The 19,851-nt window shown below is 42.1% G+C and overlaps 1 protein-coding gene across 1 annotated transcript in view; it reads right to left on the minus strand.

Moving 5' to 3' along the window:
• RFX4 (regulatory factor X4) overlaps positions 1-19,851 on the minus strand; it is a 172,897-nt gene that overhangs the window by 124,207 nt on the left and 28,839 nt on the right. The window contains exon 3 of the mRNA XM_040234806.1: positions 2,746-2,806. Coding sequence (XP_040090740.1) covers positions 2,746-2,806 — 61 coding nt within the window. The remainder of the gene's footprint in view (positions 1-2,745; positions 2,807-19,851) is intronic.

The following is a 19,851-nucleotide window of genomic DNA, read 5'->3' on the forward strand; positions in this document are numbered from 1 at the left end:
ATACTATTATCTCAGCCAATTCTAATTCTTCACTCTGTTCTTATCTCTATCTAATATATTCCTTGTTTATTTATTTATCATTAATAATTTTTTAAATTGTTCTCCAAATTTTTCTTTCATCAGCCCCTATTCTTGGTCTGTCTTATCCACCACTGCATTCTCAGAGCCTAGAATAGGGGCCAGCAAACAGTAGGTGCTAATATTTCTTAATTTAGTGAATGACTGAAATTCTATCTTAAAAATATAAAGGGGATTGGAGGAAAATTTGAAGTTTGAACAACCTGATGTCTCTTGATAATAATAAGACTAAATTTTACAAAATTTCAAACCTGATTTGTCTCTGAAAACAGATTTTTTTTTTCATAAAACAAATCCACTGCCTGGCTTTGTGAATTGAAAGATGAAATTTCTTCTGGAATGACATATGGGACCTTTTATTTAGAAAAATAAATATTTTGTATAGACTTAGGTGCAGTGGGAGAACTGACTATGAGTATATCAGGAAGGAGAGAAGCCCTATTCCAGGACTCAGAAGGAAGATGTCTGCTGAGTGATCCACAGTTGCTAAGGTTTATCCAGCACCCACTCTTCTCCAGACACTGTTCAAGCCCTCTGTACATACTCTTTGTGATTACATTATGAGGAAAATACTACTGCCATCCCCATTTTACAGGTGAGTAGACTGAGGCACAGAAAGGTGAAGGACCTTGCTCAAGGTCACACGGAAAAGCACAGCTGGGAGTTAATTCCTGGCAGTCTTCCCAAGTGGTGCTAGTGGTAAAGAACCCCCTGCTAATGAAGGATATGTAAAAAATGAGGGTTTGATCCCTGGATTAGGAGGATCCCCCAGAGAAGGGCATGGCAACCCACTACAGTATTCATGCCTGGAGAATTCCATGGACAGAGGAGCCTGGCGGGCTGCAGTCCATAGAGCTGCAAAGAGTTGGACATGACTGAAGCAGCTTAACACACACGCATGCAGTCTGACGTAAGAGATTACACTATCGACAGCCTCTCTGTTGCCAGGCAAATGTCAGAAGATCACAGAAAAACAGATGTGAACAAGGTGATTTTCTTCTATTCCCTTTAAAATTTTTCATTCTGAAATGTACAACGTGTTCAGATGATTAAACCAAGAGTATCTGCTGATTTCTAGCATTTCTAGAAACTCTCACTCCCTAAGTCTTTTATGTTGATCTTCTCTCAATGTGCTGGCATTGTGGGAATCTGTGGGGCCATAATTTGGGCAGAAGGGTATAGGGAGAGATTTAAAGAGGGAAGTAGAGTTTTAAATAAAGTAAAAAAGCAGCAAATGCAGTGAGAAAAGGAATGTAGGGACAAACGGAAGGAAACAAGCCAAAAGACTGAAAACGGAGCTCTTGAAAACAACCTTTGCTATCCTTGAAGCAAAACAAGCTGACTATTGAGACTCTTGTTGGAGAAGATTGAGTTGCATTCCTGAATGCTTTCTCCCAACGTTGTTTTCCTCTCACCTGTGGGTGGATAAGTCAAAAGAATCTAATATGATTTGCTCATTAAAGCCCATCTGCTTCCTTTTCCGATCTGGTCTCTCCATCTTTCCTGATTTTTCTCTTCCTTTTTTCTGAAGCAAAGGCTTTGCAGTTAAAGTGATCCAGCCAGGTTCCTGCCTCTGCCACTTCATGGCTGTGTGTATTTTTGGATAAATGATTTAACTGCCTAAGCTTTCTTTTCCTCATCTGTAAAATGGGCATAACAACACTAACTTGACAGAATTGTAAGAATGAAATGAGACACTTGTACAAAGTGCCTAACATGTAGTCTGGCACACAGTAGATTCATCCCTTTCTCTCTCCTTCCCCTTAATTCCTCACTTCCTCCGCCTTTGTGGGCTGCTCTGCTAGAAGCAGTAATAGCCCGTAACTGACGAAATCCTCTGAGGGGCGAGTGTCAGGCGTTCCTGTAGCCTTGGTGTTCAAAGCTACAACATAATCTGTAAGTCAGGCTCTTAGAGGGGAACTTACCTGTACACATCAAACACGACTGCAAACACACCACACCATTAACTGTCACATCAAGTCCAGGAATTCCAAACAGTAAAGGGAGAGCCACTCAAGTAGATAATCTGTATCCATGTTATTAATGCCAAAAAATAATTACAGTATCAAGTGTTAGTCGCTCAGTCATGTCCAGCTCTTTCATGACCCCATGGACTGTAGCCCACCAAGCTCTTCTGTCCATGGGACTTCCCAGGCAAGAATACTGGAGTGGGTTTCCCTTTCCTTCTCCAGGGGATCTTCCCAACCCAGGGATCAAACCTGCGTCTCCTGCATTGCAGGCAGATTCTTTACTCTCTGAGTCACCAGGGAAGCCCCAATTGTAGAATAGTTGCGATTAATTATTAATTTATTGAGGGGTCATTGGTAAGGGAGAACAGACCTATACCTCTATAATTGGCTGCAACATTATTTATTAAAATAATAGATTCTATTCAAGTCAATAACATCCATGTGGAACCCAGTCCTTGTCAGTGTTTTGATGTGGGGAAAATAAGTCTACTCCCAAATAAAATAAATATGAAAATTTAAATCTCCAGGCTATATCTAAGTTGAGTATTTTTTACACACCTGCAAATTAAATTGATTGCACATGGGCTATTGGGTGTCAAGTTACTATGACAGTCCAACTAATATGCTGTGCTGTTGGCAAGAAGACCAGTTCTATGAGCTTTGCGTCGAGAGAAGATGTGTTCAGAATGGAACTTACCAGTGCAGAGTAGCAGGAGTGGAGTGGGGCTTGGAGGCTCTGTTGTTTTCTTTCTCCTCATCTGTCAAGAGAAGAAGGAGCGAACTTCAGTAGGAAACCACCTGGGCGTTTCAGCTCTCTCAAGCTGCAGAAGACTACATTGTCCTCGAATGTTGCTGCTTTGAGAGCAACGGCATTGTGGCTTTTTCAATATAAGAGATTTATCACACTTTAACAAGAGAAAAAGGAGACACTGACTTTTGCAGAAAAATCTTTTATCAATTTGTATTTTTATTTGACATAACACATTATAGTTTGAAGAGCCATCTCCATCCCTGAATAGTATGACTGCACTCCTCCAAATCCTAGAGACCTGAATGTTGGTTAACTTAAATCTATCATGGTGATTTTTTCTCCTCTAACCCCCTGATGGATTAGGTGGGGCATGTGACATGGTGATCTGGACTAAGATTAAGAAGAAGCCCTGTGATGCTTTGGGGAAAGTTACTTTTTTCCTAACAAAAAGGAAAAAGGGCCTTGATTTCAAATTTCTGGTCTCCAAAACTGGGGTGGGGTCGGGGGAGTCTGCTTTTGAAAGAAGGAGGGAGAGAGAGAGAGAGGGAGGGAGAAAGAAAGGGAGGAATGGAGGAAGGGCAAAAGGAAAGAAAAGAAATGAAATGAGAAAAGAGGGAGAAAGGGGAGGGGGGAAGGGAAAGAAACAGAAGAGATACCCTGCTCTGACCTACATCTGAACATGGTTGTGAGTGGACACGATAACTGGACTTTCAACTGGGAAAAGAGCAGTCAGAGGACAAATTCAATGCCAAGGAAGTCAGAGAGGAAAAGGGGAGAAACCTGGGGATTCTGAATATCATGCTGTGCCTCTCATTAACCAACCCTAAAAATCCCTGCATCTTTGGTGAGATAATACAATTTTCTGAGTTAATAAAACCTCTTTTCATTGGTTATTCACTTCCCTGCCTCCAAAACCATCCAAACTGTACAACACTATTATTTCTACACATATCCACATTCATCTCTCTGACTTGAGTATCTTGCTTAAGAAGATCCCACTTAAGAAGGCAAGGATGCCTGATTTCAAACTAAATTACAAAGTTATAGTGATCAAAACAGTAGAACACTGGCATAAAAACAAACAGAGAAATGGAACAGAACAGAGGGCCCAGAAATAAACTCACATGCACAGTCAATAATTTGTGACAAAGGAGCCAAGAATACACAATGGCAAAAGGACAATCTCTTCAATAAACGGTATTGGGAAAACTGGATAGCAATATGCAAAAGAATTAAACTGGACCACTATCTTATACCATATAAAAAAATTAACTCAAAATCAACAAAAGACTTGAATGTAAAAACTAAAACTATAAATGTCCTAGAAGAAAACATAGGCAATAAGCACCTTGACATAGGACTTGGCAATGGTTTTTTTGGACTTGATACCAAAGGAAAGGCAACAAAAGCAAAAATAGACAAGTGAGAATACATCAGACTAAAAATCTTCTGCACAGCAAAGAGAAACAGCAACAACAAAAAAGGCAGCCTACCGAATGCGAGAAAATATTTGCAAATCATATGTCTGACAAGGAGTTAATGTTCAGAATATATAAAGAACTCAACAACCCCTAAACAATCTGATTCAAAAATGGGCAGAAGATCTGAATAGACATTTTTTCCAAGAGATATATACATGGTCAATAGGTACTTGAAAAGATGCTCAGCACCATTAATCATCAGGGAAATGAAAATTAAAACCACAGTGAGTGATCACCTCACATTTTTTAGGATGACTGTTATCAAAAATACAAGAAATAACAAGTGCTGGTGAGGATGTGGGGAAAAGAGAATCCTCAGGCACTGTTGGTAGGACTGTAAACTGGTGCAGCCACTATCGAAAATGGTATGCAGGTCCATCAAAAAGTTCAAAATATAACTACCACATGATCTAGCAATTCTGGGTATTTATTTGAAGAAAATGAAAACACTAGTAAGAAGAGATATCTGCATCCCACGTCTATTGCAGTACTATTTACAATAGCTAAGATATGGAAACAACCAAAGCGTCCACTCACAGATGAATGGCTAAAGAAAATAGTTTATACATGTATATATACATGAATATTATTCAGCCATAAAAAGAATGAAATCTTGCAATTTGCAACAATAATGATGGACCTTGAGGGCATTACACTAAGGGAAATAACTCAGAGAAAGACAAATATCATATGATTTCACTTATATGTGGAACAACAAAAAACTTATAAATAAAGAGAACAGATATAGACTGGTGGTTGCCATGGGTTGTGGTAGGGGATGGCTGAAATTGGTGAAAGGAGTCAAGAGGTATATACTTTCAGTTATAAAATAAATAAGTTGTGGGCATGTCATGTACAGCATGGTGACTATAACTAACAGTACTCTCTGAACATTGCTAAGAGAGTAAATCCTAAAAGTTCTCATCACAAGAAAAATAAATTCTGCAACTATGTATGACGATGGATGTTAACTAGATTACTGGGGTCATCATTTTGTAATATATATAAGTATCAAATTATTATATTATACACCTGGAACTTTATATAGTGTGTTTTTTGTTGTTGTTTTTTTTTTACTTTACAATTCTGTATTGGTTTTGCCATACATTGACATGAATCCACCATGGGTGTACATGCGTTCCCAAGTTTTATATGTCAATCACATCTCAATTTAAAAAAGAAGAAAGCAGGATGGTATCTTAGTCATCTTTGTGTTCCCTCCAGTCAGTGCCTCCCATTGGCACTTAATTAAATAGTTGAGGCTGCCTTCTACAAATGTCTTCAACAATCTTAAAAAAATAACACAAAAAGGAACATGAACATATAAGTCTCATAAGAACATAGGTAAATAGATGTAAAGAACAATACTCAACCTCAACTGTTCACAAAGAAATAAAAAGAAAACAATGAGGCACAACTTTATATCTCTGAGAACAACAAAAATTTAAAAAATAACAATCTCCAATGCTAGGATGCAAAGGGTCAAATTGACGGTGTCACATTTCTCTGAAGGTAGTGGTAACTGGTACAATAGTTTGGTGAGTAATTTTGCACTGATATTGACAGCTATCTAAAATATTCAGTCACTTGGCCCTACAACTCAACTCCTAAGAATTACACTAAGTAAATAATTGAAAGGAAGGCTATGTTAAAAAACAACAGCAACTGCATTTTTTAAATAAGGAAAAATATATAAACATCCTAAATATATCTCTGTCCAGCTTGTGCTGGCTCATGATTTACATTTTTGTTTCCCCTAGAATTGGCAGGATTTTTTTCTCTGAAAGTGAAAGTTACTCAGTTGTGTCTGACTCCTTGTGACCCCATGGACTATATAGTCCATGGATCTCCAGGCCAGAATACTGGAGTGGGTAGCCTTTCCCTTCTCCAGGGGATCTTCCCAACCCAGGGACTGAACCCAGGTCTCCCACATTGCAGGCAGATTCTTTACCGTCTGAGCCACCAGGGAAGCCCAAGAACACTGGAGTGGGGAGCTTTTTTACTCTGCTTTTTAAAATTTCAGCACATCAGTCAACATGGGTCACAAAAGATCTATATTCTAAAATCAATTCAAAACCTTACTGGCCATGATTGAGAAAACTCCTCAACCTCTGGGCTTTATTTTTTCTTCACTTGTAAACCTAGTCATTTTAAAGGGCTATTGAAGGGATCCTATTAATTAATTCAACAAAAATTCATTACATATCTAATGTATGCCAACTAGACCCTGAGGATAAAGAAATTAAGCTCTTGTCCTAGAGTCTGGTTGGGGAAAGAGACAAACAAACAGTAGCAGGAGAAATCAGGTTCAATAAGAAGTGATAAATGCTGCGATATGGGTAGGCAGAGAGGATACCGCCAACCCAGACGGCATGAAAAAGCAGGGCCAATCAAGAGAGATTTCCTAGGAGAAACCACAAGTAAGCTGAACCCTGAACTGGGCCAGAGATGGGAACCAGATGTCAAGGAAGGTGACATAAAGTCAAGGGTAGGGTGAAGAGGGTGAGGGGATAAAACCACAGGGACTTGAAAAATCAGGCCACCTTCTGAGAAGCAAGGCGGCTGAAGGTCCCGGTCAAGAGGTGAAGCGGGGCAAGGGTGCTGGAGAAGTGCTATGACATCTGGTAATCCCCTTCAAGCTTTAAGACAATCTCTGGTCTCTAAACTGACGGTAATAATAATAATGCCTATCTTGAAAGGTACCAGGGAAGATTGAGTGAAAGCAACTCAGGGACTTCCCTGGTGGTCCAGTGGTTAAGAATCGCCTTGCAATGAGGGGGATGCTGGTTTGATCCGTGGTCTGGGAACTGAGATCCCATGTGCCTTGGGACAACTGAGCCCGTGCACCACAACTACTGAGTCCACGAGCCCATGTTCTGCCATAAGAGAAGCCACCAGAAGGAGAATCCACAGCCAGAGCAGAACTTAGAGCTAAGAGCTGGAAAACATCAGTGCAGGAGCTGCATGGCAAAGGCTGCCCTGGGCTGCTCTGGCTCCGAGGCCTTGGAGCATCTCTGCTAAGTTGCTTCAGTTGTGTCCGACTCTGTGCGACCCCATAGACGGCAGCCCACCAGGCTCTCCCGTCCCTGGGATTCTCCAGGCAAGAACACTGGAGTGGGTTGCCATTTCCTCCTCCAATGCATGAAAGTGAAAAGTGACAGTGAAGCCACTCAGTCGTGTCCGACTCTTGGTGACCCCATGGACTGCAGCCTACCAGGCTCCTCTGTCCATGGGATTTTCCAGGCAAGAGTACTGGAGTGGGGCACCATTGCCTTCTCCTGTTCAGCTGAAGTCTACTGCAAGAAGCAGGCAATGGAGGCTGCCTCTCTGCTTAGGAAAATTTATGGGGGGCAAACACAACCGCACTAATAGGGACCCTGCACAGCAAATACACAGCAGGGGACAGCACAGCTCCAAAGAGGAAGTGGCATTTGAGCTGACCTTGAAGAGATGATCAGAATTTAAAACACAGCTTTGTTTACTGTTTTCAAAAGTAATACATGTTTATTTTTTTTAATTTGGAAAATACATGGAAAATGGAAATCTCTGGAAACCTAAGTGCCTCTCAATAGGACACACTATTGTCAACTCTTCATCCTATATACCACCAGTCTGTTTTTGGTGTTCTCTTTCACACCCAAGTGCACACACACACAACACGCCTAACTTAAGGTAAGTGAGGGCCACATAGCACATTCTGGCTTGTACACTGTCTCTCTCAGTCACCCTTACAGGGACAGGTCAGATTTTGAGAGGAGGATGCTGAGGGAGGGGGTGCTCTGGGTTGGGGGAGGGCAAGCAGAATGCGGAAAGTCATGGGGGAGGGGAAAGGCAAGTGGCCCATTGTCTGGAGCCAGAAAATTTCCCCATACCAAGATTATACCTAGTGCTTCCCGTCCAGGGGATGCATGTATGCTCAGTTGCGCAGTCCTGTCTGACTCTTTGCAACCCCATGGATTGTAGCCCACCAGGCTTCTCTGTCCATGGAATTTTCCAGGCAAGAATACTGGAGTGGGATGCCATTTCCTATTCCAGAGGATCTTCTTGAAACACGGGTCAAACCCTCATCTCCTGTGTCTCGTGCTGTAGCAGGCAGATTCTTTACCACTGAGCCACCTCGGAAGCCCATTCAGGGGTTATCTATCTCTATTGTATCACGTTTTTTCCCCCAACTAAACTTTGTTAAGGCCCCATTTCCAATACCAACCACTGGTAAGAGAATTGGCTTTGAGGGCAGGCAGACATGGGTTTGAGTTCCAACTTTGTCCTCAACTCTGTGAGAGCCTAAGCAGTCGCTTGACTCATCCAAGTTGGAGGGCCCTCCCCTAAAACGTGAAAATCATAACTGATGTCACAAAGATTGTTTGAGGATTAAATATCACAAACTATGATTAAAAAAATACTAGAAACATTTAAAAAGAGGATCGTAAAAATACTGATAGCATTCACCAGCTAAGTATTTAAACCAGGCACTGTACCCCACTTTTCATTTGCCATCTTATTTTGGTCCTCCCAACAGTGTTAAGGAGTTGTTTTATATTCTTTTATAAGTAAGGAAACCGAGCTTTGCAGGAGGCTAAAACACTTTGGCCGCCTGATGCGAAGGAGTGACTCATTTGAAAAGACCCTGATGCTGGGAAAGATTGAAGGTGGGAGGAGAAGGGGACAACAGAGAATGAGATGGTTGGATGGCATCACCAACTTGATGGACATGAGTCTGAGTAAACTCCGGGAGTTGGACAGGGAGCCCTGGCATGCTGCAGTCCATGGGGTCGCAGAGTCCGACACGACTGAGGCACTGAACTGACTGAAACACTTGTAGGAAGCCATGCACCGCATGGATGGAGACTGGACTTCTCTCAGTGATGGGCATGAGGTGGCTACTGAAAGCATTTAGACAAGAACTAGTCTACCTGGAGCCAACAGGGACCCTTGGCTCAGTCATCAAACAGAGGCCTCCAACCTCTGCAGCCACTTTCCCTCTAGACCCCTGTGGCCTTCATTCCCAGCACCTTTTCCTCAAAGACTGTGTGTGTCACACTCAGGCATCGCCCTCTTATCTGATGGCTCTCAATCCTAACTCCCCAGAAGTGCTGGAGAATGCACTCTTTCATCAAATATTTATTGAGTATGTTCCAGCCCCATGCCAGGGGCTAAAGGGAGAGAAAAAGCAAACATGGTCTCTACTCTCTTGAGCTCAAACTGTCAGCCAATAAAATGTAAGTCTTGGGCAAGAGCTGAGAAGGCAGACCCAAGAAGCTATGGCAGCACCAAGTAGGGGTATAAGCCCAGGCTTGGGATCTGGAGGAGCAGCAGGAACCAGCTGGGCAAAGAGGACAGGAGAGCACGCTTTAGAGAAATGAACACAGCCATGGTTGATAGACTTTTGGAGTTAGCCTTGCCAAGTACCTCTTCATTTTAACAGGCAGAACTGCTTAAGGCAGAATTCCAGCCCAACAAGGTTCCTGGAGCCATTCACGGCCCACACTGAGCCATCCACCCTCCAGGCCCACATCGCTCATCCCACCAAAGCCGGAGAGCAACATTGGCTTAAAATTCCTCCCACTGAGATGCTGCCCAGTGCCTGGTCTTCTCTCTGCCCCTCCATGCTGCTCATACTTTGCAGTTTTAATTCCTAAGATCCCCATCCAGGGAATCCTGGTCCATTTCCCAGTGGTGAGCATCTCTGCTGCCCTTCCTGGATCTATGTCCTAATATTAACTTGGCAGTCAAATTCCTAGGCTCAGATCCTGGCTCTGTCACTTGCTGGCTGTGTGACCTCAAACAAACTTTTGGTGCCTTAATTTCCTTATTTGTAAAATAGGGGTAACAACATAGCACCCTGGCTGGTCCCTAATAAAGCCATGTCCCTATGTCCCTTGTCACAGGATTCGATCACTACATGCTGGCCAGTGCATCTGCCTTGGGGGTTTGTAAGCTCTGTGGGCACAGACCACAACCACCATGGTATTTCCAATACCCACACATGGAAGGTACTTGTGGAATGAATAAGTGGCTAAGATAATACCACAATCAAAAGCTGAGTCTATCCATATAAAGCATATAAAGTAACAGTACTGCTTCCCTGGTGGCCCAGATAGTAAAGATACTGTGTGCAATGTGGGAGACATGGGTTCGATCCTTGGGTCGTGAAGATGCCCTGGAGAAGCAAATGGCTATCCAATATTTTTCACTGAAGAATTCCATGGGCAGGGGAGCTGGCAGGCTACAGTCCATGGAGTCGCAGAGTTGGACACAACTGAGAAAATAACACTTTCACTTTCATCAGGGAATGTTCACTGGGGTCTTATGACATGCCAGGTACTGGGCAGAGCTCCTCACATTACTGCATTTAATTTTCATAGCTTCCTGAAACAGTGAAGAATTTAATGAATGTGAAACATCAAATACTTGATACATTCTTAGTGCTTAAAGTTAGGTTTAATTATGACTACTATCCCCTTTTACAGAGGAAGAAACTGAGGCTCAGAGAGGTGAAGTGATTTACCTTAAGTCATACAGTTTAGCAGTGGAGCCAGGAGAGGGACCCAAGCTAAAGGACACCCCAACCTCCCTGAACCCCAACACTTATGAGCCTCATTCTCCCTTCAAGCCTGTAGAACTGAACTAAAGGCTTTTAGGGAACATATTACCTACCTAATCATTTGTCTTCTGCCTCTGTGCTGGCTGAATTCACAATATTTGGGAACTCTATTTTAGACTATTTCTTGCCTAGAGCTGGTGTGGCAGCGTTTAATATGGATGGAGAACGTTTCTAAATTAATTACTTCTTTTCAAATCCCAGGAAAGGTTCAAATTTATGTAAGCCTCAAATTTCACTTCAAAGTTCTAATTCTATTTCCTTTCATTATACTAATCAGGCTGCACCTGGCCAGACCTCACCTGTTGGGAACAAATGGGGCTGCCAAACATTTCGTTCCCCCTTATCTACTTCCCTTCCAGCCCCTGCAAAGAGCACCAGCTGATGACCAGGGTGCCTGGACCAGGCCTTTGGCAATGGGCATCAGCCCCTGGCAGCAAACCCTTCTCCCCGTGGGAATGGGGCTAAGTCCCAAACAAGACTGTGATGTTGGCAGCACCGCTCAGAGAGGGCCCCACACCTGCTTCCTTTCACCTCCTCTGGGTAAATTCCTTCATAATCTTGGAGCAGGAAAGAGCCTTTCTAATGTTGATACAAAGCCCAAAGTCATATGAGGAAATTTTGAGAAATTTTACCACATGAGAAAAATCTAAAGTCTCTAAGTGGGGAAAAAACCCCACACTGTAAGTACTCTCTTGGGAAACTTGCAATCATACCACAGACAACAGTCTCACCTCCCTCCTCTTTTATTAGAAAGAGCTCCACTAAAACCAAAAGGAGGGCTTCCCTGGTGGCTCAGTGTTGAAGAACCTGCCCGCCAATGCAGGAGACCCAGGTTCAGTCCCTGATGGGGGAAAATCCCACATACCACGGAACAGCTAACCCCGTGGGCCACAATTCTCGAGCCTGTCCTGTAGAGCCTGGGAGCTGCAACTAATGAAGTCTGCAAGTTCTACAGCCTGTGCTCTGCAACAAGAGAAGCCACCACAGTGAGAAGCCTGAGCACTGCAACTAGAGAGTGGCCCCTGCTCACCACGGCTAGAGAAAAAGCCCACGCAGTAACAAAGACCCAGCACAGCCAAAATTAAATAAATAAATATTTAAAAAAGAAAAAGTCCAAGATACATGAGTGGTGGGAAATGCAAATGTTCCTGAAATGTGAAAAGATAATCGATTTCAATGAAAATGAACAGTACACTAAAATGCCATTTCTCACTTATCAGATTGGCAAAAATCCAAACCACAGTCACAAAACTGCTGTGAAGCTGTGGGAAACAGATGACTCCTATCTTTCAGGGAGAATGCAAAATGATGACCTCCCCCAATGTGGAAAGACATTTAACAGAATCACTGAAATCCTACATGTCCTTTATCCAGCAGTCCCACATCTGTGAACAGATACTGCCACTACTCCTGGACACATGGGAAATGACCAGACACAAGGTTATTCACTACAGCTTGGCTATAACAGCAAAAGTGTTGGAAACAGCCCAGTGCTCATCTAGTTAGCTAAATGACATCACAGTGGAATACTACACAGCTGTGAAAAAGAAGACTAAAACCAAGAAAAGAGTGAGAATGCTCTCTCCATTCTTACACTCTAGGATTTATTTTAAAAAGCTAGTCACAGCGAAGTGTATATAAGGGGATATTTTTTTGTGCATAAGAAAGTGGCAATAAAAGAGAAAATGGCAAAAAGAATATATATATGAATGTTTGTTTGCATAAAGAAATCAAATGCTGGAAGAATATACAATAAACATTGGAAATGCTTGAAGAATGCATAAACAAATATGCTTCCCATTAGGAAGTTTAGAAGGGAAGACCAGGGAGGGACCTAAAGATCCTGTTGGGGAGGGAATATCAGAAGGAAGAACCTCTTCAAATGGTTAAAATGGTCCTGGAGTGCCAAAAGCTGAAAGTAAATTACAGATATGGATCGTAATCTAGCATGGCTGTACAGTATTTTGCTTTGCTAAAAACCATTACTTAATAAGCACTCACCCCACTCCAGTACTCTTACCTGCAAAATCCCATGGATGGAGAAGCCTGGTGGCTGCACTCCATGGGGTCGCTAAAAGTCAGACACGACTGAGCGACTTCACTTTCCCTTTTCACTTTCATGCATTGGAGAAGGAAATGGCAACCCACTCCAGTGTTCTTGCCTGGAGAATCCCAGGGATGGGGGAGCCTGGTGGGCTGCCGTCTATGGGGTTGCACAGAGTCGGACACGACTGAAGAAACTTAGCAGCAGTAGCAGCAATAAGCACTCAGTAAGCACCTATGTCCATCAGACACGCTCCTTTCCCCTCAGGGACTGACAGCTGTAGAGGGAGTAAGTGGAGGTGCAGAAGGGCTTGGCAGTGGGCTTCATGCACAAAGGAGGAAATACCTAATTCTCCACAAGGAGAGAACAGATAGACACTCAGGGGGCAGAAACAGCAATCTGTAGGGACACTTGCCTGGCAGCCCAGTGGTTAAGACTCCGAGCTTCCAATGCAAGTTTCGATCCCTGGTTGGGGAACTAAGATTCCACATGTCGTGTGGCACGTTCAAGAAAATATTTTTTAAAAAAACAGGGCAGCCCATGATGGGTATGGAGACCAAGGAAGGGCAAGAGTTGGAGGCTGTCTTAAATCATAACCTAAGCCCTGGGCCTCCTAAGCCCACCTGCAGGGCTGCACCTAGGTGCCCAGCCGGGACTAACACTACAGGGTTCATCCCACATGGGCAATCCAGTTTTTGAAAGCCATCCTAGATGGACTCTCTGTGGCACGCCTCCCACCCCAGACCTCTGGCTCTAAGCCCCTGTCTTGCTCTAGGAGCTGTCCCAGAGCCTTTCTGCTATTGGCAGGGCTGGGGGCTTTTGCCTACAACTCCATGGGAATGTGGACCAGTTTAACCACATTTCTCTGGAACCCTTTCTTATGGAGTTAGAAAATACCAAACTGGATGATAACCGGACATGCTGAGTGGGGGGAGAGAAAAGTAAATTACGCCTCTCTAGCCCTGGAATTCGATGGGATTTTAATGTTAACGATGAGTCAAATTAAGTGGTGACCCACTGTGACCCCTGTTCTATGCCACCATGCTGTTGAATTCCAACTCTTCCTGTCCCTGTGCTATAAATATTCCCCTTCACCACCGGTCTGTCAGTAATGCCAGGATAATGAGCTGGTGAAGGGTTAGAAAGGGTAAGGGAAGCGGATGTTGCATGGGGCAGGTGGGAGGGAGCTGCCAAAGGGTCTGACGGTTGTTAGGAGTTGTCAAAGAGCAGAGGGAACAGCACTTCGTATGGACTGTCACTCACACACACACACACACACACACTCTCACACATGCACACACTCTCACACATGCACACTCACACACACACACACACAGTCTGATAACTCTTGGAGATACAGGGAAAACGCTAGACATCTGCCCAGGATCTAAGATAGAGGCTGAAGTCATTTGATTTAGCTATTAAGGAACCGGTGACCTGAAGCCTAGAAGGCTTGGGCCCATCAGGGTTACAAGACTGTGCAGTCACTTGTTTTGTTTCCCACACAGGGACACAGGAATCCCAAGGAATCCCACTGGGTTCCCGCTCTTCGGACACATCCCATGACCCCAGTCTGTCCAGTTCCCTCCGTCGCACTGGTATCACCCTGGGCTTCAGCCTCGTCCCCTTACCCGGACCAGGCAGGAGCCTCTGAAGTGTCTTCCTGGCTCCAATTCACCTGCAGAGAACCAAACTCACCTTCTGAAAACTGGGGTCTGCCACTCCTCCACTCAGCCCCTGCAGTGGCTCCGCACCTATGCAGCTCCAAACCCCTCGTCAGAATCCAAGTCCCTCACCAACTTGGTCCAAACTCTCCTCCCCAGTCCTGGTTCCCATGACCCTTCCATCTCTGCTCAAGACAGTGTGGAAAACTCTTCAAGTTCAAAACCTGGCTCGTGGGTTTTTGCCTCCCAGTCCTTTACTTAAAGGAACCAACTAGGAGACCCAGCGCAGACGCCCCCCGCTTCAAGATCCCTTCTCTAGTCATTGCCCAACTGTGTGACTGATCCCAAACTTTAGCATGCATTCTAATCACCTAGGGGTTTGTTAAAATGCAGAGTGTGCCTCAGTCGGTCTGGAGTGGGCCTGAGATTCTGCATTTCTAACAAGCTTCCAGTAAGGTCATACTGGAATCCAGGAACATACTTGGCATGACAAGGTAGAACACAATTCAAGTGGAATTTATCACATACAACATTGCCTTACTAATATGCAAACATGCGCCTTAGCTTCCCTTCTGGAATGAAAATTCTTTGACAGCAGGGACCTACAGAAGAGACAGTTTTTTTTAAGAGGTAAGAAATGTTTTAAATATTTATTTATTTATTTGGCTGTACCAGATCTTAGTTGCAGCAGGCGGGATCTAGTTCCCGGACAAGGGATTGAACCTGGGGTAGAACATCACAGTCAAACTGCTGTAAACTAAAGACAAAGAAAAATATCTTTTTGAGACAAAAAGACACACTTCATTCAAACGACTAAAAGTAAGTCTGATGGCTAAATTTTAGAAACCAGAGAACCATGAATGAAAACTTTAAAGGGTTGAAAGGGAAATAAAAATCTTACCAAACTAGAATTCTATATTCAGCAAAAATATCTTTCAAAAATAAAGGTAAAATAACAATGGTTTTCCTGATCTACACTACTCTATACAGCCCTACCAAAAATAGTAAAGGAATTTCTTTGGGTTAAAGAAGTAATGATCCCTGAGCTTCCCTGGTGTCCAGCTTCTCTGTGCTCTCAATGCAGAGGTCATGGGTTCGATCCCTGGTCAGGGAACTAGGATCCTGCAAAGATTCCACATGCCGCACATTGCAGTCTAAATAAATAAAGTTATGAAGGAAATGAACAAAGTTATCCAAGATGGAAACATGGATTTGCTGACAAGGATGAAGAGCCCTGGAAAGGGTCAGTGTGCAAATAAATATCAATAAATAGTGACTAATATGTAAGACAATGATAAAAATGTCTCACAGGGCTTCTAACATAGGTAGATGTAAAATACACTGAAGCAATGGCACAGATGATGGAAAAGTGTTAAATCAGGTCAGGCTGTGAGAGTGTTCATGCCCTGTATTTGAAGTGGGGGAAGGATTCATGTGAGGCAGACATGAAAGGAAGGGTGCAGAATGTAATCCCTGAGTGAAACACTCTAAAAGAGCATCTAACTGGAGAGTTAGCAGAGAAAAACACTTTAAAATATTTACCTGTGTTAATCCCCCACCCCCAAAAAAAGTAACAAGGAAGGAATAAAGAAATGAAGTCAGATGGGAGAAATAAAAACCAGATAGCAAGTTTGCTGATTTAAGCTCAACAGTGTAAGTAACTATATTACATTTAAATGATCTGAATATTCCAGTTAAAGATAATCTGACTGGTTTTTTAAAACTATATAAAAAATCCTAATATTGAATTCAGAAAGGTTGAAAATAAAAAGACAAAGATATACCACAACAATCCCAATTAAAAAAAAAGAAAGCTGGTGTAGTTATAGTAACATCAGATGAAATAGACATGAAGGCTATAAGTATTACTAGGCATAAGGAGATGCTGCTGTTTAGTCGCTAAACCACGTGTGACTCTTTTTCAACCCCATGGACTGTAGCCCAGCAGGCTCCTCTGTCCGTGGGAGTCTCCAGGCAAGAACACTGGAGCGGGTTGCAGTTTCCTTCTCCAGGGGATTTTTCTGACCAGAAATTGAACCCAAGTCTCGTGTGTCTCCTGCATTGGCAGGAGGGTTCTTTATCATTGAGCCACCTGGGAAACCCAATATAAGGAGGGACATCATTTCAACAAGAGGATTCAACAATCCTAAATTTCTAAGAAATGAATACTTTAAAACATGTAAAGCAGGTATTAACAAAACTGAAAAGATAGGTAATCACACTGTAATACCTCTCTCAGTACCTTAGAGACATCAAAATCCATAGGGATATGGAACATCTGAAAAACATGATTAACCAACCTGATCTAATTGATACCTATAGGATATTCCATCCAAATATGGCAGAATACTCATTCCTTACAAGCATACGTGAGCATTTGCCAAATCGAACATATGTTTGGACAAAAATCAAGTCTTACTAATTTTAAATATTGAAGTCATACAGAATATGTTCTGTGACCATGGTACAATTATAACAGCAATCATATAAGGTTGCCTAGTAGAAAGGCAACTAGGAAATCCCTAAGTTTTTAGAAATTAAGCAGTGGATTTCTAAATAAATCATGGGTAAAAGAACAAATCACAATAGGAATTAAAAAATAAGTTTGACTGTATAATAATGCACATATGACACCAGGAAAATTATGTGATGCAGTTAAGTAGTACTTAGAGGAATTTTTATAACTTTAAATGCCTACCTTAGAAAAAATTGAAAATCAGTGATCTAAGTGTCTGTCTCACAATAGAAAAAGGCAAAAAATTGAACTCAAAGAAAGTGCAAGGGAGGAAAACCTAGAGATAAGAGCAGAAGTACATGAAATTTTAAAAAGATGTAAACTTAGAAAAGAAAAAGTGAAAAGTTACCAAAAATTAACTCAAAATGAATCAAAAACCTATACATAAGAGCTAAAACTATAAAACTTTCAGAAGAAAACAAAGGAAAACCTTCATGACATTGGATTTGGCAGTGATTTCTTGAATATGGACACCAAAGCACAGATAAAAGAAAAAATAGATGTCCAAGTGGGAGGAGACATGGGTAAACCTATGGCTGATTCATACTGATGTTTGATAGAAACCAATGCAATACTGTAAAGCAATTATCCTTCAATTAAAGATAAATAAATGTAAGAAAAAGAAAAAATAGATAAATTAGACTACATTAAAATTGAAAACTGTGCATCAAAGAGCACAATCAACAGAGTAAAATGCAACCCACAGAATAGGAGAAAAATATTTGCAACATATATATCTGATAGGGGGTTAATATACAAAATATGTAAAGAACTAGCAGTTGGGAGACTTAAATAGACATTTCTACAAAGAATAAAACAAATAATCAATAAGCACATGAAAGAAATGTTCAATATCACTCACCATCGGGGAAGTTCCTACAATTCAACAACCACAGAAATAAACCATCTGATTTTTAAAAAAGGATCAAAAGGACTTCCTTGGTGATTCAGTGGTTAAGAATCCGCCTGCCAACACAGGGTACACAGGTTTGATCCTTGGTTCAGGAAGATTCCACATGCCCCGGGGGAACTAAGTCCATGGGTCACAGCTACTGAGGCCCATGTGCACCCTGGAGTCCACATGCTCTTCAACAAGAGAAGCCACCCCAGCGAGAAGCCTGTGCGCCACAACTAGAAAACAGCCCCTGCTTGCCACAACTAGAGAAAGCCTGCATGCAGCAGCAAAGACCCAGCACAGCCAAAAGTAAATAAATAAAATTTTCAAAGTTCACAAGCTTTATGTTTCAAAACTGGCTGAAAGACTTGAATAGGCATTACTCCAAAATATACATAATACAAATGGTCACTTAGTACATGAAGAGATGCTCAACATCACTAATCATTAGGAAACTACAAATCAAAACCACAAAGAGATATTACCTTATACATTAGAATGACTATTACAAAAAAAAGAAAAAAGAAAAAACAGAAAATAACAAGTATTAGCAACAATGTTGAGAAATTGGAGCTCTAGCACATTGCTGGTGAGAATGTGCAGCCACCATAGAAAGACAGCAGTGCCTCAAAATAGTAAATATGGAATTACCATATGATCCAGCAATTTCACTTCTGGTTATATATCCAAAAGGGATGAAAGGAGAACTCAGCCACTTATTTGTTCACCTATATGTATAGCAGCATTATTCACACTAGCCAAAAAATAGAAATAGCCCAAATGTCCATCAATGGATGAATGGATAAACAAAATGTGGTGTACATACATACAGTGGAGTGTCATTCAGCCTTAAAAAGGAAGGAAATTGTGATACATGCTACAACATGGATGAATATTAGGCAAGTGAAATAAGTCAGTCACAAAAGGACAAATACTATGTGATTCCACTTATATGAGATTCTTACAGTTAGTCAAATTCATAAGGAATAGCAGAAAGTAGCAGAGAAGGCGATGGCACCCCACTCCAGTACTCTTGCCTGGAAAATCCCATGGACAGAGGAGCCTGGTAGACTGCGGTCCATGGGGTCACGAAGAGTCAGACATGACTGAGCAACTTCCCTTTCACTTTTCACTTTCATGCATTGGAGAAGGAAATGGCAACCCACTCCAGTGTTCTTGCTTGGGGAATCCCAGGGACGGAGGAGCCTGGTAGGCTGCCATCTATGGGGTCACACAGAGTCGGACACGACTGAAGTTGACTTAGCAGCAGCAGCAGCAGCAGCAGAAAGTAGAGTAATAATTGCTAGGGACTAGTGGGAAAGGAAGATGGAGAGCTATTGTTTAATGGGTACAGAATTTTAGTTTGGGGAGATGAAAAAAGTTCTGGAGATGGATAGTGGTGATGGTTGCACAATGAGGTGAAAGTACTTAAGGCCACTGAATTATATACTTAACATGGATAAAATGATAAATTTTACATCAGGCATATTCTACCACATTAAAATAAACATTAAAAAAGAATGTTCAGAGATGCTTAAACAGTCGAAAACTTGAAGCAGTTTAAATATCCGTCAACATTTAAATTGATACATACACTGTGATAGAAGCATGCAGTGGAGTACTATGCAGCAATGAAAAAGAAAACCTGCTGTGACATACAACAGTATGGCTAAGTCTTCCCTGAAGAGTCCCTGGTTCTTTGAGAAAACTGAACCAAGGAGATGTACTTTACCAACTAAGAAAGACATTCTGTCCCTGTTGGAAATGACTTTATAATAAGCTGCCCCCTTTTTATAGTGCTTTAGGGGCAAATACAAGTCCCAAGTAGTCTTCTGCTCTTAATATAAGT

The sequence above is a fragment of the Oryx dammah genome, unplaced genomic scaffold (genome assembly GCF_014754425.2).
Source record: "Oryx dammah isolate SB20612 unplaced genomic scaffold, SCBI_Odam_1.1 HiC_scaffold_29, whole genome shotgun sequence".
Lineage (NCBI taxonomy): Eukaryota > Metazoa > Chordata > Mammalia > Artiodactyla > Bovidae > Oryx > Oryx dammah.